The following is a 24,456-nucleotide window of genomic DNA, read 5'->3' as shown; positions in this document are numbered from 1 at the left end:
AATGATTCTCTTCCATGGGGGAATTCAAAGTGAAATATCACCCAAATTAAAAATTACTAATGGAGCTAGGCTTAGTGTTACATGCCTGTAATCCCAGCAATTTTGGAGGTTGAAGGAGGAGGATTGCAAGTTTGAGGCCAGCCTCAGTGATTTGGCAAGAGCTTCAGAAACTGGGAGACCCTGTCTCAGAATAAAAAGGTTTGGAGATGTAACTCAGTGGTAAAGCACTCCTGTGTTCTATCCCCAAAATCTCTCTTTGAGAGCCTGTGTTAGACAAATTATAGATTATGAAGTGAGAATCTTTAATAAATGTGCCTTCTGTAATAGTCAGTACAATCCATTATGTGATATGTATAGGGCTTATTCCAGAGGTGTCTAGGTTGCTGTACTTTTTGTTGTGTCTTTGTAAAAAAAAGTTTCTGGGGGGACTGGGTGGTTCTAATCAGTGGTAGAATGCTTGCCAAGCTTGTATGAGACACTGAGTTCAGTCCTTAGCACAGACAAAAAAAAAAAAAAAAATTTTTTTGTTTTTGGTCTAGATGTTTTACTGTAGGTGATAATACTCTTAGTGGAAAAGTATACATGTTAGAGTAATGGAGGCTTATAAGAACTTATTTTGGGGCACAGTTTTACTTTGAGATGTCAAGAACTGACCTGTGCAGTATGGTAGCCACATTGACAATGGATAATAAAACATTTATTTCATCACAAAGTTCGGTTGGATGGTGCTATTCTAGATCAATAAAATTGTGATCTAGACACAAATTTAGTGTGATCTAGACACACGAATTTAGTGTGAGTCTAGATCACCTGAAGGTATTGTTAAGAGGTAGATTCTGATTACTTCGTTCTGGGTGTGTTTGAAATTTTGTTTCTTAACAGTTTCCAGATTGTACCATCATTGGTCCTAGGATCATACTTTAAGTAGTGAGGTTCTAGGGATAAAGGCCTTGGCCTGAGTTTACTGTATTAGAAAGTTTAATTTGAGGACTTTCTATGAGATATTGCCTAATTAATGTACTATAAACTTTTTTGAAGTAGTAGGTCCCCCCACCCCCACCCCCAGTACTGGGCGGTCTGCCACTAAGCTGTATTCCAAGCCTTTTAAAAAAATTTTATCTTGAGACAGAGTCCCATTAAGTTGCCCAGGCTGGCCTCAAACTTATTATCCTCCTGCCTCAGTCTGCTGAGGAATTGGGATTATATGCATGCATCACCTTGCCCAGCTAAGGAGTATCTTTTGCTCTGAGATTGTATTGTAATGGATAGAACTCTGGACAGTGATTTTCCTGATTAAAAACCAATTTCTTTCAACCTCACACATGCCAGGTAAGTGCTCTACCACTGATCTACATCCTCAAACCTAGTCTTGATCTTTCAAATTTATTAAATGACAGTAGTGATGCCTAATTATAGTTCATAGCATATGAGGCTCATAACATAATGTGTATTTATATATATATATTTTTTGTAGTGGAGATTGAACTCAGGGACAATTTACCGCTAAGTTATATCTTCATTCCTTTTTGTTTTTATTTTTTTGATACTGGGGCTTGAACCCAGAGGCACTTAGCCACAGAGTCACATCCCCAGCCCTTTGTATTTTTTTTTATTTTGAGACAGGGTTTCACTAAGTTGCTTAGGACCTCACAAAGTTGTTGAGACTGGCTTTGCACTTGTGATCCTCCTGCCTCAGCCTCCTGGGCCATTGGGATTACAGGTGTGCTGCACTGTGCTCTGCTCCAGGCCTTTTTATTTTGGGACAGGGTCTTGCTAAGTTGCCAAGTTTGGTTTCTTGCCATCCTTTTGCCTTCGCCTCCAGAGTTACTGGCATTAAAGGGTGCACCCGTGGTCCAGCTATGATGGTATTTTGAAAACAATGTAGTCTTCAGAAACATATAATTTTGAAAACTGTAAACTATATGCTTCATTAGAAGCCTAATATAATCATCCTTTTATAACCAAGGGGCATTAGTTCCAGGATTTCCCCAGGATAACAGAATCCTTATATGCTAGAGTTCCTTAAGTAGGGCATAATATTTGTATGTAACCTACACATACTCTCCCAGTATACTTCAAATCACCTCTAGGTTGTGTTTAATACTTAATATGTAAATTCTCTGCAAATAGATGATAACTTTTTTTGGGGGGGAGGGTGTTGGGGATTAAACCCAGGAGTGCTGAACCACTGAGTCACATCTGCAGCCCTTTTTATTTTTTAGTTTGAAACAGGGTCTAGCTAAGTAGCTTAGGACTGTGCTAAGTTGCTGAGGCTTCTTTGAATTTGGGATCCTCCTGCCTCAGCCTTCCAAGTTGCTGGGTTTACAGGTGTGTGCCACTGAGCCTGGTGAGTTGTAACACTTTATTCTTTAGGAAATAATGACAATAAGAACATTTTGAATACATTTGATACAGGTGTAGTTATTTTTGTTGTTGTCATTGTTTTCCTTTTTGGTACTAGGGATTGAACACAGGGACAATTACAACTGAGCTACATCCTCAGTCTTTTTTATTTTTTTTAAATTTTGAAATAGGTTCTCGCTAAGTTGTTTTCACTGGTCTCAAACTTGTGATCCTCCTGCTTCCGTCTCCCAAGTTGCTGGATTACAGATGGGCAGGACTGTTGAGTATTTTCTGTCTGTGGTTGATAGAATGTGTGGATGCTAGTCCTCTTCTTTTCTACTGTAACCTAACAGTAGACATATTTTCTAAAGCTAATAGATTTTATCCAGGAATTCTCAGTAACTTTTTTCCTTTGTTATGTCGTCCCCCCCCACCCCACCCCCGTGTGTGATGAGTGGCTTCACACATGCTAGGCAAGTGCTCTGTCACTGAGCTGTACCTTCAGACTCCTTCATTTACTTTTTTTTGTTTGTTTGTTTGTTTTTTATGCAGTTTTGGAGATTGAACCAAGGGCCTTGTCCACCTATGCTAGGCAAGTGCTCTAACAGAGCTATGTCCCCAGCCTTCCTTTTTTTAAAATACTTTTTTAGATGTTGATAGACCTTTATTTCATTCACTTATTTATATATAATGCTGAGAATCCAACCCAGTGCCTCACACATTCTAGGCAAGCACTGTATCACTGAGCAACAACCCAAACCCCCAGCCCTATTTAAAATTTTATTTTGAAACAGGATCTCACTAAATTGCCCATACTGACTGGAATTTAGGGTCCTTTTGCATCAGATTCCCGAGTAGCTGGTATTACAGGTGTAGACCATTAATCCTGGTCTATTACTTTTATAACTTGGTATCTGTCTCTGTCCCGCTTTATTAGAATTATTATTATTTTTACAGTGCTTGAGATCAACCCAGAACCTTGCTAGACAAGTACTTTAGCACTGAGTTACACTCCCAGCCCTAGAATTAATTTTATTTTTATTTATTTACTTTTTTTTGGTACTGGGGATTGAATCCAGGACTTCACATTCTCACCAAGTGCTACACCATCAAGCTACATCCCCAGCCCCCTTTAAAATTTTTATTTTTATTTTATTTATTTATTTAGGTAACAGGGATTGAACTCAGGGGTGCTTAACCACTGAGCCACATCCCCAGCCGTTTTTATTTTTTATTTTGAGACAGAGTCTTGCTAAATTGCTGAGGCCTTAAACTTGGGATCCTCCTGTCTTAAGCCTCCACAATTTTTTTTTTTTTTAATAGCAAATAGGAGTCAGGTGTAGTGGCACATACTTGTAATCCCAGGTACTTGGGAGGCTGAGATAGGAGCATCACAAGATCATTGAGGCCAGCCTGGGTCATTTAGTGAGACCTTGTCTCAAAATAGAAAATTATAAAAGGTCTGGGAATGTAGCTCAATAGTAAAACCCACTGGGATTCAATTCCCAGAACCCCCTCCCCCTCAAAAAAAAAAAAAAAAAAGGCAGAAAGGATGCCAGTTAGGTCCAACTAAAAGAAGGGATGATGTGTAGGGTGATTTCTTGGAGGATTCCAAACCTGAGGTTGTGAGGCTAAACTGGCTGTGACATCTGTCACCCCATTGATCCCCAGGATTGTTTCAGTTGATCTGGCTGTTTAGGTGGGTAACCTCTTCCTTTCTCAGCATTCCATGTGGGTCCCTTCTGAAGCTGTGCATTTGGTTGAAGAAGACGACCTTCCCTTCTTCAGTCAAGGGTATATGATAACTGCACTCCCCTGCTAGAACTTCCATAGGCTCTCAAGGTCCAACCGTGAAGTTTCTGTGTCCCCTCCCTGTGGAGTCAGGACCCATCACTCTAACACATCAGTGTGTAATAGTGTACGCATAACTAGGGGGGTGGTACCTGAGCTTTGGTGTTCAGAGTTTTGGATGTTTGTCGTGCACACATGATTGATTCAAAGGGCACAATTTTGAGCAGTGTTTTCCTGGGAAACTCTAAGTGTTTAGAAGGTACTTTTCAGGAATCAGGCTTAAAAGTCAGCTAAATTCTTTATTATACAAAATGGTTTGTTTAGTCTTGGATCTAGTTAACACTCCTTATTGTTTTTGTTGCCTTATCTGTTAGGCTTTTCTGTTTTTTGGATGTTTTATTGGGGGAATTTTTAAACATACCAAAGAGTAAAGAGAATAGTGTAATTAACTCCCCTGGATTTAATTGGATAGCTTTCACATATCAATATTTGACTCATTTTCAGTTCTTTCCTCTACATTTTTAGAGAGTGGGGAATGTACCTGGAGTTTCTAACGTTCATTCTATGTGCTATTTCTGAAATACATTATTATTAGATGTTTAGTAATTAAAAAGTCTTATTGCTTCTGGGTATGGTGATGGTGGCCCATGCCTGCAGTTGCAGCTACTGGGAGTCTTGAGACAGGAGGATTCCAGGTTGAAGGACAGCTTGGGCAATTTAGCAACACTCTGTCTCAAAAATAAAATAAAAAGGGCTATGCGTATAGTTCAGTGGTAGAATACTCGCTAGGCCCTGAATTCAATTCTCAGTACTATTCCTCCCCCCTAAAAAAGGGGTGTGTCTGTGTGTACATATGGAAAAAAAAATATATAAAATTTTTTGTTCTATATTTAGCTCTCTGTTCTATTCCATTGATAATAATAGGACTGTTTTCTATCCACCTCCTGCACCTGCCCCCCAGTACAGGGGATTGAATCTGGGAGTTCTTTATGGTTGAGCTACATCTCTAGCCCATTTCTTTTTTTTCTTTTTTTTTTTTTCTTTTTTTTCTCAGTACCTGGGATTGAACCCAGAGACACTTAACCACTGAGCCGTATCTCCAACCTTTTTTTATTTTTTTTTTTTTTGAGGCAGGGTCTCACTAAGTTGCTGAGGCTAGCCTCAACTTGATCAGGGGTAGTTGACCCCTTTTGCCTTAGGCTCCCAAGTTTCTGGGATTACTGATGTGTGCCACCATGCCTGGCTCCAACCCTTTTATATTTTGAGACAGGGTCTCACTAAGTTGCTGAGGTTGGCCTGGAACTTGTGATCCTTCTGCCTTGGCCTCCTGCGTTCGGATCATAGGCATGTGTCACCATTTTCAGCCTTGGAGGACTGTTTTCTTTTTCATTATTCTCTTTATCTCCCACCTATGCCCTGCCACACCCCTTCTGGTACTGGGGATTCAACCTAGGGGCTCACATGCCAGGCAGGGGCTTTACCACTGAATTACATCCTCAGTTCATTTTATCTTATTTCTTATTCATTTTGAGACAGAATTCCTATAAGTTGTTCAGTCTGACCTTGATCTTGTGATTGTCATTTCTTAGCCTCCAGAGTAGCTGGGAATTTAGGCATTTGCTACCTCACCTAGTCATTGATCTTTTTATTTTTATACTAGTATCGTATTGTCTTGATAAATGTAATTGTATAATAAATTTTGAAGTCAGGGAATTTCTTAAGATTTTGTTGAGTATCCAGATCCTTTGCTATTTTCATATAAATTTTAAAATTAGCTTGGAACATTTCTACAAAAAGCCTGCTGGGATTTTGATTAGAGAGTATTGAATCTGTAGATTCTTTGGAGGGGGGGATATTAACATATTTAGTGTTCCCACCTATAAGCATGACACATCTATTTATTTAGTTCTTTAACTTCTCTTTTTGGTGCTATTGTAAATGGTTATTTAAGTCATTTGTTATTTAAATAACCATTTACAGTAGCACCGAAAATTATTAAACCCTTAGGGATATGTTGGATAAAAATTAAATACAAAACCTTTGTACAATGAAAACTATAAACATACCTGTAATCCTAGTGACTTGGGAGACTGAGGCAGGAGGATGGCAAGTTCAAAGCCAGCCTCAGCAAAAGCGGAGGCGCTAAGCAATTCATTGAGACCCTGTCTCTTAACTAAAATACAAAATAGGGCTGGGGATGTGGCTTAGTGATCAACTACCCCTGAGTTCAATTCCTGGTACCAAAAATAAAATGTATTTTTTATATATCCTGCAATCTTGTTGAACTCATTTATTAGTTCTAGTACTTTTTTGTAGCTTATACTAGATTTCTACAGGCCATGTAATCTGTGAATAAACATAATTTATTATTATGTTTTTAATTTGAATATCTTCTGTCTTATTTTTTATCACTAACTAGCTCTTCCAGTATAATGTTGAAAATAAGTGATGAGAATAAACATCCTTGCCTTATCTGTGAACTTAATGGGAAAGGGTGATTTTTTTTTTTTTTTCCTCCACCTCTGGTACTGGCGATTGAACCCAGGGGCACATAACCACTGAATAACATCCCCAGCCCTTTTTATGTTTTTATTTAGAGATAGAGTCTCACCAAATTGCTTAGAGCCTCATTAAACTGCTGAGGCTGGCTTTGAACTTGTGATCCTCTTGCCTCAACCTTCAAGCCACTATAGGTGTTTATAGGTGTGTGCTGCTGTGACCAGTGGAAAGTGTGATTTTAACTATAGGTGTGTGCCACTGTGTGACCAGTGGAAAGTGTGATTTTTAACTGTAGATTTTTTTTATATGTGCCCTTTGTTGAGTAATGTACCTTTTATTCTTAGTTTGTTGAAATTTTTTTTTTTTTTTTGGACTTGGGATTTAACCCAGGGCTCATTCATGTTAGGTAAGGGCTCTGCCATTGTGAAAAATCCCCAGCTCATTTTCAAATTTTTTGAAGCCATGCATACACCTGTAAACCCAGCAACCTGGAAGACTGAGGCAGGAGGATTGCCAAGTTAGAGGCCAACCTCAGCCATTTAGTGAGACCCTCAGCAATTTAGGGAGACCCTGTCTCAAAATTAAGCAAAACATAACAGAAGAATGGGTTTGTAGCTCAGTGCCCTTGGATTCAATACATAGTATTGATTTTTTTTTTTTTTTTTTTTTGTAATTTTGAAGCAGGCTGTGTTCAGTATGTGTAGTTTCTTTAAAAAGAAGAATCCACAGTCCAAAAGTGCATCTTAACTCTTAGAAAGTACCAATTCCTTTTTCCTTTGAGTGTGTATCCTGTTCTGTTATTTGCTTTCCAGAATAAATCTTGCTAAGGGCCTCGCTAATTTGCTGAGACTGGCCTCCAATTTGCGATTCTTTTATTTCAGCCTCCCAAGTAACTGGGATTATAGGCATGTGCCCTTGTGCCCAGCTACCATTCTTTTAACTAACTAGTCAGCACTTCCCATTCATATGTTCATTAGTCTCACAGGATTTATAATTTTAGACTATTATTTATTGATAACTACAGGGATTGTTATTATTTTCATTTTAAGGGGATTATTTTGTCTAGTATTTCCAAATTTATATTAGCCAGAATTTGTTATTAATAATAGATTTAATATGTAATTTCTAAATTATTATAATTTAGAATGATTAGTGTTTAAGCTTATCGGTTAAATTTTCAGAAAATTTGAGAGGAGAGAGCATTAGAATATGAAAAGCCCATGTGCTAAAGATTAGACACTGTACTAGGTATGTGGAGGATTAAGAGGAGTTTCCTAGAGTTAAGGAAAATCTGTGGAATTAGCTAGAATTCTTCACTGCAGTTTTTAACAAAACTAGATGGGTCGATAATTTGCCTATCTTTGTATGTACTATTTGTCACTTCTTAAATTTTAGTGAGATGCAACAACTTTAATCAGTTTTTAGTGAACTATATGAAATGATATTTGTGTTGAGTCACTAATTGGATTTCTTGGTTTTGGTTGTGTAGTGGTCTGTTGTGTCGTCCACACACCACACCTGCCCCAAAAGTACTGAGTATTTAACTCAGTCTGGAACATACAAGGCAAGCACTCTACCACTACTTATATCACCAACCCTTTTTTAAAATTTTGTTTTGGGACAGGGTCTCACTAAGTTGCCTAGGCTGGCCCTGAACTTTCAGTTCTCTTGCCTCAGCTTCCCAAGAAGCTAGGATTGTATGCATGTGCCGTCATGCCCAGCCCTTTTCTTAGTCTTGAGTATGTCTTATAATTAATAACTTGGGTTATTACACCATCTTGACTTTTAAAAATAACCTTAATTTTCTGAGTTTTTTAATAAGGCATAAGTCTCAGAAAGTTATTTTAGCCCATTAGTTTTCATGTAGTGTGAAAATAGGATCTGTACATTTGGTTAGTTGCATAATGTTACTATACTTTTGATCCATCTGGAATTTATTTTGGTGTGGAGTGTGAGGTGAGTATCCGATTTTACTTTTTTCTAGGTAGCTACCCAATTTTTCTATCACTTAAAGGTTTTAAATAGTAGCTTTAGTTTATATCAGATTTTCATATTTTAGTAATTCCTGTACCCTTCAACTAAACTCTTAATTTATGGGTTTAAGTGATCATCCCACCTCAGCCTCCCAAGCAACTGAGACTACCCATGTGTGCTACTGTTTTGTCTGGGAAATGATTCCTCTTCTGACTCTTTTTTTTTTTTTTTTTTTTTTTTTTTTTTTTGTGGTGCTGGGAGTTGAACCCATGGCCTTGTGCTTGCAAGGCAAGCACTTTGTTGACTGAGCTATCTCCCCAGCCCCTCTTCTGACTTTTTATACCTTTTATTTTTTCCATCTAATATAAAATAAAGATTAAAAAAATTTTGCGTTGTGCTGCAGATTAAACTCAGGGTCTTCAAGTGCCCCACCATTGAGCTATATCCCCAGTCCTTTTTTTAGATTTTATTTTGAGAGGGTCTTGTTACGTTGGCCAGGCTGACCTCAAACTTGAGATCCTCCTGCCTTCACTTCCGGAAGTGGGATATAGGTGTGCACCACTGCTGCCAACTTGTTTCTTATAGTTTTTGTTTTATGAGTGGTGATGTTATGTATTTGGGGCAATTCATAACTAACTGTTGGTCCTTCATCATTAATAAAGCAAAACATCTATTATACCTCCATGAAGTCTATAAGCTAGATTCATTTGTGTTTGTAGGTAGTTTTACTGGTCTAGGAATCACTGATTTATTCTTCTTCCTTTTTTTTTTTTTTTTCTTAGTTCACTTTGTTTAGTTATATATTTTTGTGTGGGGATGGTATTGGGGATTGAACCCAGGGGTGCTTTACCACTGAGCTACATCCACAGCACTTTTTACTTTTTATTTTGAGAAAGGATCTTCTAAGTTGTTAAGAGCCTTGCTAAGTTGCTGAGGCTGGTCTGGAACTTGGGGTCCTCTTGCCTCAGTTTTCTGAGTCTCTGGTATTACAGACATGTACCACCACACTTGGCCATTATGTTTCTTTTTTGGTCCTTTTATAGGTACTTGTTTTGTTTGATTTCTTTGCCCTCTTACTGGTTTTTCACTGTCATTACAAAAGTATGTTTGTGTATCCTGATCTGTTGATACTTGTATAGATGGGTGCTCTCTATGGAAAACAAATAGCACAAAAGGAAAAATCACAAGCCCCACCTATAATCCCACCAATATGTTTACATAGTTTGTTTCCATATCCTTATAAACATACTCCTCTGTTTTCCAAAATGTCAGGATCAGTCTTGTTTCTTCAGGTTAATGATTCAAATTTTCCTTTGTAGTTCTCCATAAAACAGTGGTGCTCAGAAAAGATCTGAATATGCAGTAGTCTGCCTGAATTGAAAGAAGAAATTAATGCATAAAAAGACTTTCCTGAGCCAGATGGGTTGGCATACAGCTGTAATCCTAGTTTTTTAAAGAGTGAGGCAGGAGTATCACAAATACAAGGCCAACCTGGGTAATTTAGCAAGAATCTGTATCAGAATAAAATTAAAAGGACTGGCGGGCACAGTGGTGCATGCCTGTAATCCCAGCAATTTGGGAGGTTGAGACAAAAGGATTGCAAGTTGGAGACCAGCCTCAACAAATGGGTGTGACCTTAAGCAACTTAGCGAGACCCTGTCTCAAAATAAAAAAAAAATTAAAAGGGCTGGGGATGTAGATCCAGGAGTAAAGTGCCTCTGGGTTCAATACCCAATACCAAAAAACAAATAAATAGTGCTGGGTGGTGTAGCTTAGTGTTACAGTTCTTTCCTAGCATGTGTGAGGCCCTGGGTTCAATCCCTGGTATTAGACAAAAAGAAAAAGAAAAAAAGAAAAACTCTTACTGGGGTCATTGAGTGTTCCCCAGTAATTAAGTATGAATCAGGATACTGTTAATTTTATTTTTTTAGCCTTCTACCTTTAGCCAAATATGCTGATATTCATTCAGCATCCAGTAATAGAGGGCTTACTTTGGCAAAACAGTTTGTAGAGTGATAAATTATGAAATTAGTATCTAATTTTCAGGTTAGTACTGACTGAATGTAAAGTCTCGTAAACTCTAGTTTTCACATAACCACAGTCTTAATTCACAGTTCTAATACTGTCAGTGTTCAAATAAAAATTTAAACTTTTCGTATAGATATACTAGTTTAGTAGTAGTTGGAGTGTTTGGAGAATGGTTTATTCTTTTGTAAGTTACATTCAGTTCGGGGCTGGGGAGATAGCTCAGTCGGTAGAGTGCTTGCCTTGTAAGCATAAGGCCCTGGGTTCGATCCCCAGCACCCAAAAAAAAAAAAAAAAAAAAAAGTTACATTCAGTTCAACTTACGTTGAACTCTTACTGTATGACAGGCAGCATGCAAACAAACATTTTCATTTATGTTTTGTTTTTAATGAGACTTAACAGTTGAGGTTATTTTACATGTGGTAGACGAAAATGGTTTCCAGGTTCTTAGTTTCAGGGATAAATAACAATAAGAAAAAAATATGGGGAGATTAACATGGTTGCCAGTTTTTTACTCTGTCAATAAAGACATTTAAAAAATGTTACTCTGAGCTAGGTGTGATGGTGCATGCCAGTAATCCCAACAATTCAGGAGGCTCAGACAGGAGTATCACAAGTTCGAGGCCAGCCTTAGTAATTTATTGAGGTCCTAAGCAGCTTAGTGAGATCTTGTCTTTAATTTAATAAAATAGGAGGTCCTGGGGGTGTGACTCAGTGGTTGAGTGCCATTTGAGTTCAGTTCAGAACCAAAAAAAAAAAAGTTAGTGTATATAGTAAATGGTTGATCATATCAGTTACCTTGAATATTCATCATTTAATTTGGAAATATGAATTTTTTCCTTCATTATAGAGATCTCAGAAGGAAAAAAAACCCTTCTTTTATGAATGTAGTATAGCCTAGTATTTATTAATAGTGATTACACATGTAATTTTTGTCATATGTATGTTGGTTTGAGTTGTAGGGGTGTTAACTTTGTTTTCCAACTTGAAATGTGATGATTCTCAAAGTCATTTTTCTATAAATTGGATAATTTCTTAGATTAATTTGTATCTTGAGAAATTCCAGATTGCAACTATTATTGTAGAAGTGTGACTGATAGCTTACTGAGATACTGAATTATTGTTTGTATTGGTAAGTTGTTTATAGAGTGTAATTTCATATTGTAGTTATTTGATGATATGGGAATAGGAAGAAATAGAAAAATGAGAACATAAAGATGAATTCTTTTCTTATGGAAGGACCTAGTCCTTGCTAAGGTGTTTGTTTTCATTTTCCTGAACTCCTACTCCAATGTTTATTACCCTACCCTCTTCTATTTAAAATATTTTTAAGTTGTCAGTGAACTTTACTTATTTATTTATATGCAGTGCTGAGAATCAAACCCAGTACCTCACATGTCCTAGGCAAGTGCTCTACCACTGAGCTACAATCCCAGCTCTCCCCTACCCTTTTGATCTTTTCCTTTTTTTTTTTTTTTTTTGTACTGGGGATTGAACCTAGGGGTTCCTTACCACTAAGCTGCATCTCCAGTTCTTTTTATTTTTTAAATTTTGAAATAGAATCTTATTAAGTTGCTCAGGGATATGCTGAATTGCTGATGTTGGCTCAAACTTGTATTTGTCCTGTCTCAGCCTCCTGAAAGCTGGGATTACAGACATATGTGCCTTTTCATTTCTCCATTCCTTAGCCTGTCTCCAGTTCTTTCACTCTGTCTCCTCCTCCTCTCCCTACATTTCTCTTCTTGTTGCCTATTTTCCCATCTTTTTTGTTCTTAGATGTCTGTTATCAGACTTTAAATTAAACTTTAAATTATCATGTTTTGTTCCTGTATTATTTGGTTGGTTTCATTTGTTTGTAATTTCCACAAACCAGAGTGCTGAGGACTCGAACCCGGGCCTCCAGCATGAGAGGCAGGCACTCTACGAGATGGCTATATGGCCTGCAATTGTTCCTGTATTATTTGAACCGAAGTGAGACTGAGCTGCAAAAGATAGAGCACTGCTGTTAAGTATGTGGTTCTTTCAGGGATCTCCAACTTTTATTAGTATAAAAAGTTTATGAATTAAGAATATGTTACTATTAATTTTGTCTTTATGTTTTCCATTTAAAAAAGGATTAGGGGTGTAGCTTAGCGGTACAGCATTTGTTTAGCATTCATCAAGCTCTGGGTTAGATTTGCTGTACTGCAAAAAAAGGAAAGGTGGCTCTAAATTTGGTAAGCTATGCAAACTGAAGAATAATTAGGTATAATAATAATAATGAAATTTTTAGTGTAACTGGCACATACCAGGGAAGCAACACACTACCATCAAGTGCCCGGGCTTGGTCAGAGCAACCCAAGGTGGCTGTCTTTGAGGATCTGGTGTCAGATGAGGAGAAGGTACGTGTAGCTGCTAAATTCATCATTCGTGCACCCCCAGGGGATTTTAATGAAGTATTCAATGATGTCCGGCTACTACCCAACAATTACAGTCTCCTCAGAGAAGAAGCAGCACATGCATTTGCCCAATATAACATGGACCAGTTCACACCTGTGAAGATAGAAGGATATGAAGATTAGGTCTTAAATTACAGAGCATGGTGACCTGCGTAATAGCAGATTTTTAGATCCAAGAAACAAAATTTCCTTTAAGTTTGATCACTTATGGAAAGAAGCAAGTGACCCTCAACCAGAGGAAGTAGATGGAGGTTTGAAGTCTTGGAGATAATCCTGTAACTGTGCTTTAAGAGCCTATGTGAAAGATCATTATTCCAATGACTTCTGTACTGTTTATGCTGTAAAACTATAGATGGGCAAGAGATCATTATTGCATGTATCAAAAGCCACCAGTATCAGCCTAAATACTTCTGGAATGGTCGTTGAAGATCAGAGTGGAAGTTCACTATTATACCACCTAGAGCTCAGGTGGTTAGAATGCTCAAGATTCAGTTTCACTGTTTTGAAGATGGCAGTGTTCAGTTGGTTAGTCATAAAGATGTACAAGATTTTGTAACTGTTTCGAATGAAGTCCAAACTACCAAGGAGTTTATTATAATCATAGTGCAGAAAACGAACATCAGACTGCAATTAGTGAAAACTACCAAACTATGTCAGACACCACATTCAAGGTCTTGTGCTGGCAGCTTCCAGTTACCCGCACCAAAATTGATGGGAACAAGATACTCAGCTACAAGATTGACAAAGAAATGCAGAATGCTTAAAGGTTGACTGTAGGATTCTTCACTATGTAGAAAGAAAAAGGATTCAAGATGTGGTCATATGATTTATAAACGAGTGATATTTTGCTAGGACTTTCAAAGTTAACAGATTTTTTAGCCTCATGAAATACTGTTGAACCTATAGTATTGAATTCATCTTTTTGTATTCTCTGCCTTGTATTTTTCTGTTATTATTATGTCTACTTGTAAATCTTTTTTTCCTTCTTCTTCATTTTGTTAATTCTGCTATACTCAGTGTTAAAGAGAGATCCAGGGCTGGGGAGATAGCTCAGCTGGTAGAGTGCTTGCCTTGCAAGCACAAGGCCCTGAGTTCGATCCCCAGTACCGAAAAAAAAAAAAAAAAAAAAAAAAAAAAAAAAGAGAGATCCATCTATTCTGGAGTTATTTTACTGTTTAAAAAATATTCCTAGTCATGAAGTCCTGTTACTGATTTAAACAGATAATATGCTCAGTACTTTTACCCCTGTGCTCCAAAGCACTTCTGATATTTCAGTGCTTTTTACCAATCCACCAAAATTCAAGGAGGCTGTGCTACAGCTTGTAGCTAAATGGAAGACACATGAATCCTTCTCCCTCTGACTGCTTTGATTGTCATGTATAGCATCTCATAACTATAGTTTTCAAAAGTTTGGATTGAGGCTTTTCGGGTCCATTTTGGGGGGCAAAGGAAATTTTCTGGAAATTCCATGACAGTCAGCTTCTCTGGGGGAACTCATTTTTAAATCCAAAGACTTGAACCACATTCCCTGCACATGGAATCCGTTCGCTTTTTTCATTGTCTCCTTCCCATTTAGTACTATTGTAGTTACAGACATTGCACTTTTAGAAGAGTTTTATCCATTTATTATTTTTTTAAGTATTTTTTAAAGTATTTTTTAAGTCAGTAGTATGCTGACATATTGTGGATGTGTAGAGTATAAAACTTGAAAAATGCAGATGCTGAAGGAATAATAGTTATCTTGTGCTTTAACATTTTGTGGCAGGATTGTACTATAAGCAAATGAATCAACAACTCTGTAAATCATAAAAACTTAAGATGACCCAAAGTGTAAAGTTAACTTCAAGGCAGTATCTTTCTATTGTAACCTGTTATTTAAGAAAATACTAGTGTTTTCTTCTAAATAGGATTGTAAAACTTGTTCCAAATTACTCTTCCTCAGTCCTACCTGCCAAGAAATCAAGTGTAACTGTAATATTGCAACATTTCCCAAGTATATTGGCAGGTTTGTGTGTGATCTCAGAGTCCACAGGTGACATAGATATGATAGGACTACTGGTAATGGATTCATTTACATTGTTTACACTTCTATGATCAGGCCCTAAGGGAAGGTTAGTATTTTAAAAAACCAAGTAGTGTCTTCTGACCTGTCTCCAAATACATGTTAAACAAGAAGGATGTTTGTGCTTCAGCTTTGTCTTTGCTTAGTAATACAGTCAATTAAGAGTTTGTTTCCAAGTGAAAGCTGTGTAAGCATTTTTATATTAAAAAATAAAAAAGCTATGTCTAATCCTTTTTTTTTTTTTTTTTTTTAATTTTGAAACAGGGTTTTGCTAAATTGCTCAGGTTGGCCTGGAGCTTGTGAGTCTCCTGACTTGGCCTTCTGAGTAGCTGGGATTATGTATTACCCAGGTTGGGGTCAAATTTGCAGTTTTTGTATCTCAACATCCTGGGCAATTAGGATTACAGTATACTGCCATGCCTTGCTGAAACCTTTACAACAGTATTGATACAGTTTATATACATCTTATCCATTTGAATGTTCCATTCAGTAATGTATAGTACATTCACAGAATTTTAGAACCATCACCACAGTCAATTTTAGAATATTTTTGTCACCCTAAAAAGAAATTCAGTGTTTGCTTACCATAGATGACTGCATTTTGAAAACTGTTTTAGATTTTCTCTCTCGCTCTTTATTTTTGTGGAACTGGGCATTGAATCTAGAAACTCTCTACCACTGAGCTACATCCCTAGCCCTTTTTAATTTTTTAAAAGTTTGAGACAGGGTTATGCTGCTTATGCTTATGCTGACTTGGAATTTGCAATCCTTTTACCTCAATCCCAAATTGCTGGGATTACAGGTCTCTGCCACCAGGCCCAGCTAGAATTTCTCTATGTCTGCTTAAATTCAGAAGGTATTTTAATACATCAATATAGTATTAAAATAATGTTATTTCAAATCTTAATTTTTCAACTTTGTGTGTGTATGCATGTACTCAGGATTGAACCCATGAGTGCTTAACCATTGAGCTACATCCCCATCCCTTTTTATTTTTTATTTTGAGACATGGTCTCAGTGAGTTGTTTACAGCCTTGATAAATTACTAAGACTGATCTGCAATTCGCAATCCTCAGCCTCACCCTCACAAGTTATTGGGATTACAGGCATGTGCCACCACACTGATGGTTTGTAAAAAAACCAGTCTGAGTCTGGCTTTTCTTTTTTTTTTTTTTCCTTTTTCTGAGGTACTGGGGATTGAACTCAGGGTCTCACCCATGCTGGTCCACCAACTGAGCTATAGTCGTAGGCCCTCTGTATTTTACTTTCCTGATATATTGAGGTTCTGCCTTGTGATGGTGTATCTATCTGTGGTTCCATGCTTTCCAGTATTTCATCTTATCTATGTATCACTTCAGTTTATCTTTTCACTGATTTGAAGGACATTTGGCATATTTCCAGTTTTTGGCAAGTACAAATAAATTTGTTGTTATTATTTGTGTGTAGGTTAATTTCCCTTAGGTAACTTGAAGTTATGAGACTTCAACCATATGATTTTTAATAAGTTTTATAGTTATGTTTGTTTTTTGCATTCAGGCTACTGATTTCTTTTGGGTTAATTTTAAAAAAGTTTTACTGATATAATTAATATACCATAAAATTCACCCAGAGTCTGTCTGATTATATTCACAGAGGTGCAGCCATTCCCACATTCACTTTAAAACATTTTCATCACCACCAAAAGGAACTTTCACCTAAACCATACTCCTTCCATTCCCTAGTTAACTTTTGTTGGTGCAAGTTATTTACTGAGTTTTACTTAGTTTTTGCATGTGAATGTATGCCACAATTTGTTGAAAAGATTATCCTTTCCTTTTTGAATTGTTGTTTCATCTCTGTTGAAAATCAGTTGGCTATGTTTATGCTATTTGTAGGGATCTATTTCTGACCTTTTTTTCATTTGATTTATGTGATTTCCTATGCTGTTGCCACACTGTTTTAATTATTGTAGCTCAATAGTAAGTATTGAAATTAGTTGGTGAGCTCTCTAACTTTATTCTTTTTTTAAAGTTTTTTAGTTGTAGATGAATACAGTACTTTTATTTATTTATTTTTATGTGGTGCTGAGGATCAAACCCAGTGCCTCACACATGCCAGGCAAGTGCTGTACCACTGAGCTAAACCACAGCCCCTCCAACTTTATTCTTTTTTAAAAATGTGTCATTATTTTTTTTTTGCTTTTCTGTGTAAATTTTTTATTATTTCCTTTGCTTTTTTAATGTAAGTTTTAAAGTCAGTTTGTCAATTTCTGGAAAAGAAATCCTGTGTGGATTTTAATTTTTTTATTTGTGTGTGTATGTGTATTTTGTTGTTGCTTGTTGCTAGGGATTCAACCCTGGACCTGGAGAATGCTAAGTACACATTCTACCACTGAGTTACACTATCATACCCTTTAATTCTGTTTTTAATCACTTTTCACAAGATGGGTGTAATGTACTTTTTGTTTTTTTACTTGCAGTAGAAAACAAAACTTTTTCTGTATGATGTCTCGTAGTGTACTGTGATGCAGGCTAGGAGACACCATAACCATAAATTCATGTAGTTAAGCTTAATATTTTTCTTGTTTATGTTTCAGGTAAACTAAAGATATAAACATGTGCTGGGCGTGGTGGTGTGTGCCTATAATCCCAGCTACTTGTGACAACTTCTGACCAGAGGATCCCAAGGTCCAGGCCAGCCTCAAAATGAGAGCCTGTCTCAAAATAAATAAAGAACTTGGGATGTAACTAAGTGGTAAAGTGTTCCAGGAGTCAATCCCAGTACCACTTCCCCCAAATAAATGACAGAAAAAAAGGTAGAAACATCATATGCAGGAAAGGACTTTGGGTGGTTTTTTTTTTTTTTTTTGGTACTGGGGATTGAATCTAGGGGTGCTTTACCACTGTTCTACATCCCTAGTCCTTTTTATTTTGAGACAGGTTCTCTTTGTTACTTAGGATCTTGCTAAGTTGCTAAAGCAGGCCTGGAATTTGGGATCCTCTTGTCTCTGCCTCTGCCTCTTGAGATGCTGGGATTTTAGTTGTGTGCCACTGTGTTTTTATAGGAACAAAGCACAAAAATAATACTGAACTAAATGTCTGGTCTTACAGGAATTTCCTCTTCATTTTTTATTTTTTATTTTTGAATTTTATACAAAGTTAAAATGGTTCAGAAGATTATTTATTGTTCATTCCCCATTTCAAAAATTTCTATCTAAATTATAAATAATAGCTAGTTTTTGCTTAGTGAATACAGTGAGATCTTTTTCTTAGTATTTACATATTAGTCATTTTTAGCAGGAATATATGTGCCCAGTAATTTTTTCATTTTGGTAGTGAGCTTATAAATTGGTCAGTGGCTGGTGTACTTTTTCCTCTGTTATTTTTTTTTTTTAGCTGTAGACTTAAGAAATATTTAAATTTTCCTTAAAAAACTTACTTTTCCTCCATTTATCTTTTATGGGACTTTAGAGACCCGTTGTCTCGCTCTCTTTCTCTCTTTTTTTTTTTTTGTACCAGGCATTAAACCCGGGGTTGCTTAACCACTGAATCATATTCCCAGCCCTTTTTATGAGACAGGGTCTCCCTAAGTTGTTTAGGGCCTTGCTAATTTGCTGAGGCTGAACTTGAATTTGTGATCCTCCTGCCTCAGCCTCCTGAGTTGCTGGCATTTTAGGCATGTGCCATCATGTTGGGCCTTTTATGGTACTTTGAGAATGAGTTGTGAGGACCATTTCAGTCCTGAAATTGGTCTTCTGGTTTCTTTTTTGTTGTCTTTATTTTCTTATTTGTTTATATTCCCCCAAAGCATCACGTGCCTAAGAAATATTTCCTTGTTTTTCAGGTTCTAAATGGCTTCTAAGAAGTTGGGTGCAGATTTTCATGGTAAGTGGACTATTAAATATCATGGTTTAAGTTATGATTTGATCAGAGAATTTGAAATCACTTAGCATAATTTTCAGTGCTGACCCCTCTTTTTGTCTCTTTAAGTGAAGGTTGAGGAAAATAAAGTTGTACAGCATTTAACATATACATACCAGGGTCTTCAGATAACTAAAGTATTTCTTCAAATGGATATTTAGATTCTTTCTGGTTATTGTAGTTGAAGCTAATAGAGATGAATAATGGGCCTATTTTTGTTGTTTTCAGTGTTTTGAGGTAGTTGCCATTCCCATTCCTTCGTCATAACTTTTCTTCATCTCCCATCTGTGTATAAGAAAAATTTTAATCCTTTAATAATTTGTTTTTAGTTCTCCCATTACCCCACAAAAGGAAGTAATATACTAGGAATCACTATTATCACAGTGATATCAATGGTAGTAATTATAATTTTGTACTTGAAACTTATAGTTTCTATATCATCTTTTCCTAAGATATGACCTTCAAAATGTAATTCAATCTTAATACTTTATTAGCTGCATTTGGGGTAAATTGGGGTGCCTAAGAATGATTAAGTTAGACTATCTTTTTATACAGTAGAAGAATTATACGCTAGAAATATCCAGACAACACAAATTGTTTTAAAGCTGATCTTCATTCTAAAAATGGTATCACAGTGTTATAGGAATGATTTACAAGACTGTCCAGCAACATGCGTTAGTATGTTTTTCTGAGCTAAAAACGGTTGCTTGATAGTAATCACTCAACTAAGTCAGGATGATGCAGCAGTCATTGTAGGTTTTTTTTTTTTTTTTAATTGTACCTGGGATTGACTCAGGTGCTCTTAACCACTGAGCGACATCACCAGTTCTTTTTCTATTTTATTTAGAGACAGGGTCTTGCTAAGTTGCTTAGGGCATCACTAAGTTGCTGAGGCTGGCTTTGAACTTTCCATTCTCCTGCCTCAGCCTCCCAAACTGCTGGGATTACAGGTGTGTGTCACTGTGCCCAGCAGTCATTGTGGTTTTAACTTGCTTATATATTTTATACAACAGCTTTAAAAGTTTGAATTGTCATTATTCATATACCAATATACATAACTTGCATACATTTTATTAAATCTTTATGGAGTTAAGTTACCAACCTCTGAAATTAGCAGCAAGTCTGGCACCAGATCTTCCTGTTAAGCTATCTACTATTGTTTAAGGTTCATTGGTAAGGCCGTTTCACATATTCAAATGATAATAAAGAGGCACATCTGAAGTTGCCTGTGGATCACTTTTTCAAAGGAAAAGGAGAGGACAGAGCCAAGAACAGAGGAAAGGCCTAGAGAGAAAATTGCAGAAATGAAAATTCTAAACTTACAATCTTATTTCAAAAGATAAACTTTCAATCCTTGGAAACTTCTTTTTGATTAGAGTGTTATGTGTGCCATCTAAACAATCCAAAGAAAAAAATTAAAATTCTGGAAGACAGCCGGATAACAACATTTTTTTACAAAATAATTTTCTGTCTCCTTAAATTCCTAACCATAGTTTAAATGAAGTCCTCAACCTGAGTAAAATTTGGAAGAAAAGATTATCTCTTTTTCTCTTAAGTTTCTTCTGTTTCTATAGGGCTTTGCTTGTTGAGCTCTTGGTTTAATTTCAGTGACTTTAGTTGGGTTGTTATTTTATTTTATTTTTTTTTTGGTACTGGGGATTGAACTCAGGAGCGCTTTTACCACTGAGCTGCATCCCCAGCCCTTTTCATTTTTATTTTGAGCCGAGGTCTCACTAAGTTGCTTATGGCCTTGCTAAGTTGCTGAGCTAGCCTTGAACTTGTGATCCTTCTGCCTCAGCCTTCTCAGTTGCTGCAGTTATAGGCATGCACCACCTTGCCTGGCTGGTTTGGGTTTTTACAGTAAAAGAAATATATTTTTAAATATCAGGTAGTTTAAGGAATAGAAATTAAAGAGAATAGGTGAAGAATTTTTTTATAGCAATTTTCTAGGCAAATGAGTACAGGAAATCAAGTTCAGAATAGTTTTACAAGAACTGAAATGTGAGAACCAGGAAACTAAGGCTATTTCCTTTTCTTGGGAAACGGTTTAGTTTTTTCACACTGCTTTTTTCTGTGACTGCTATATTTTTATTCTTCTGTTAATAGACTTGGATTCTTGCCTTACTTGTGTAGATTATACAGGGCCAAAAATGGCCATTAAAGTTAAGGTGTCACATGCCATTTTATCTTTTAGTTTAAGTGTCTAGTATCATAGAGCTAGAGTGTCTGTATCTCACAATCCTCCTGCTTCAGTAGCTGGGATTATTAGGTGCTTACCACCAAGCCCAGTTGTTGTAAAGTGTTTAAAAAGTAGATTGATCTTTAATTGCTTTATAGTTTAATGTGGAGAAGTTGGCCATCATCCTAATAATTTTTCTAGTTATGTATCATCCCTCCTACCCACTGTACATGTTTTTTCCCCGTTTATCTTTTGTTTTCAACATTTCCTCTGTTTGACTTTCTGTATATTTATTCTACTTGGGTTTAACTAATTTCTTGGATCTGCATAGTTGATGTCTTTTTATTACTTTTGGAAAATTCTCAGTCATTCTCTCTTCTCATTTTTTTTTTTTTTAAATATATTTTTTAGTTGTAAGTGGACACAACACCTCCATTTTATTTTTATGTGGTGCTGAGGTTCAAACCCAGGGCTTCATGCATGCCAGGCAAGCACACCACCACTGAGCCACAACCCCAACCCCTCTTCTCATATTTCTTATGCCCCATTTTCTCTTCGAGACTTCAGTCACCTATGCATTAGGTTGTTTGGTATTGTTCCAGATGTGTCTTAGCACTCTGTTTTTGTTTTTTAACTTTTATTCTCTCTGAGGTTCCATTTGGTTGTCCTTTTGACCTGACTTCACATCTACTGAGTCTTTCCTCTGGTAGGTCTTGTCTTCTTGAATAGCCTAATTTATGAGCCATTAACATTTTTCATCTCTGATTCTGCATTTTTCACTTTTAGCTTTTCCATATATCTCTTTACATTGCCATCTCTGCCTGGCATTCCCCATCTGCTCACACATGATTATCTTTTCCACTAGATTCTTTAACATATTTATTATATTAATTTTAAGATTCTTGTATGAAAATTATAGTACTTGGCTATCTGTGGGTTTGGGAGTGATGCCTGTTTCCTCTCTTGATGATGGATTACATTTTTCTTGCCTATTTTTCTTAGACTTTTTAAATAAATACCAGACAGTATGTTAAAAAGCTGATTTTATGGGTCATTTGGCTTGTTTTGTTGTTAGGGTATAATATTTTCTTGTGACTTCACATCTGATAATAGATATCTTAATGTTTTATAATTTTGCAAGTTTTACCTGACTTACGGTTTTAAAATAGTGATGATTAGTCATGAAGTTAGTTTTTTTTAAAATTTATTTTTATTGTAAACAAATGGGATACATCTTGTTATGAAATTAGTTTTCCACTTAATTTTAGGTTTGATGTGTTGTAGTCTTCTTTTTCAAAAACTTTTATCTGTATCCCTTCATAATAAAATCTGAATTTAAACAATCCAGTTGCTTTCCTCTAGTGGGAATCCCTCCCTACTGCAATTGTACCTCCCCCCCCCCCCCCCAGAAAAAAACATGCGAGAGAGAGGGTCATGAACATACCAGTAAATTAGAAAGAAAACAGAACCAAGTCCTCCCAGAATTTATCCTGAGTCATTACACATTTAGCCCAGTCTCCTTCACCATAGCATAATGCAAAGGTATGTGCAGAACCTGGCTTCAGGAAACTGCCACAGCAATCAGATATGCTCTTACTTTCTTTCTTTTTTTTTTTTTTAATTTATTTTTATTGTAAACAAAAGGGATACATGTTTCTGTTCGTACATGGAGTAACAGCATATCATTTGTGTAATCATACATTTACATAGGGTAATGATGTTTGATTCATTCTGTTATTTTTTCCTCCCCCCACCCCTCCCACCCCTCTTTTCCCTCTATACAGTCCCTCCTTTCTCCATTCTTGCCCCCCTCCTAACCCCCATTATGTGTCATCATCCGCTTATCAGCGAGATCATTCTTCCTTTGGTTTTTTGAGATTGGCTTATCTCACTTAGCATGATATTCTCCAATTTCATCCATTTGCCTGCAAATGCCATAATTTTATTATTATTTATAGCTGAGTAATATTCCATTGTATATATATATATATACCACAGTTTCTTTATCCATTTATCAATTGAAGGACATCTAGATTGGTTCCACAATCTGGCTATTGTGAATTGAGCAGCTATGAACATTGATGTGGCTGCATCTCTGTAGTATGCTGATTTTAAGCCCTTTGGGTATAGGCCGAGGAGTGGGATAGCTGGGTCAAATGGTGGGTCCATTCCAAGTTTTCTAAGGAATCCCCACACTGCTTTTCAGAGTAATTGCACTAATTTGCAGCCCTACCAACTTGCTTCCTTTTTTAAAATTGAACTTGGGAAAATAGGTTCTGATGTTTAAGGAAGAGTTTCAGAAATAGGGAATGAAACTAAAGGTCTTTGGGGTGAGTCACAAAATTGTTAGCTACATTGCTTAATTCTGTGAGCCATGTAGCTATTGAGTTTTTATTGAATTTGTTTGAAAAAATAAAATGTATTTAGAAACGAGAAGTTGATGACTTTTAAGTAGATATCCTCACGTGTTGAATAAAAATGGATAATTCCTAAAACATAGTTGGTTACATTTGGGAAAAATTTTTTTGTAATCCTCACAGCAGCATCATTAATAGTACTTATGGTGGTCTCCATTTTTCAAAAGATTTTGTGTTTGCTCCCATGTCTTTACATAACTTTTTGCTCTTTATCTCTACCACTTTTTCCTAGTAACCACACAGTTTGCTCATTCTCTGTTAACCAAGCTTTAAAGACCTTGGTTTAGGGGATATGCCAAATCACCCTGGCATTAGCTTTGTTAGTGAAAGGAAACTGCTTTTTATTTTTATTTTTATTTTTATTTTTTGGTACTGCGTATTGAACCCTGGGGTGCTCTACCACTGAACCACACCCCCAGACCTCTTTTTTATGTTTTCTTTTGAAACAGTGTTTGCTAAGTCACTGAGGCTGTCTTTAAACTCTTGATCCTCCTGCCTCAGTATCCCATACTACTAGGATTACAGGCATGCACCACTGTGCCTGACTCCCAGCCCCTTTAAAAATTTTTTAAAATTTTGAGACATGGTCTCATTAAGTTGCTCAGGGCCATACTAAATTGCTGAGGTTGGTTGTTGAACTCGTGATTCTTCCTTCCCAGCCTCCCACATTGCTGGGATTACAAATGTGTGTCACTGTGCTGGGTGGAAACTGCTTTTAAAAGCAGGTATTTGTAATTGGTACTAACAAATGGAAGCAGCAGTTGTTTAAAGGTGTTCTATCTAATCTTCTCTGTACCTAACCCTAGGCCTAGTTGCATTTATAGACTGA

At 36.5% G+C, this 24,456-nt stretch overlaps 1 protein-coding gene and 1 pseudogene across 3 annotated transcripts in view; both read left to right on the top strand.

The window, feature by feature from the left end:
* The window catches only part of Ubap1 (ubiquitin associated protein 1), a 58,847-nt gene that overhangs the window by 8,454 nt on the left and 25,937 nt on the right, over nt 1–24,456 (top strand). For all 3 annotated transcript variants that reach the window (XM_047525374.1, XM_047525375.1, XM_047525376.1), the window contains one exon: nt 18,955–18,995. In XM_047525374.1, the coding sequence (XP_047381330.1) occupies nt 18,962–18,995 (34 nt within the window). In that variant the 5' untranslated portion in view covers nt 18,955–18,961. The remainder of the gene's footprint in view (nt 1–18,954; nt 18,996–24,456) is intronic.
* LOC124964089 (F-actin-capping protein subunit alpha-1-like) lies at nt 12,560–14,093 on the top strand (annotated as a pseudogene).

The sequence above is a fragment of the Sciurus carolinensis genome, chromosome 14, assembly GCF_902686445.1.
Source record: "Sciurus carolinensis chromosome 14, mSciCar1.2, whole genome shotgun sequence".
Classification (NCBI taxonomy): Eukaryota; Metazoa; Chordata; class Mammalia; order Rodentia; family Sciuridae; genus Sciurus; species Sciurus carolinensis.
The sequence above is the reverse complement of the archived record's forward strand: the minus strand, read 5'-3'. Positions and strand labels throughout refer to the sequence as shown.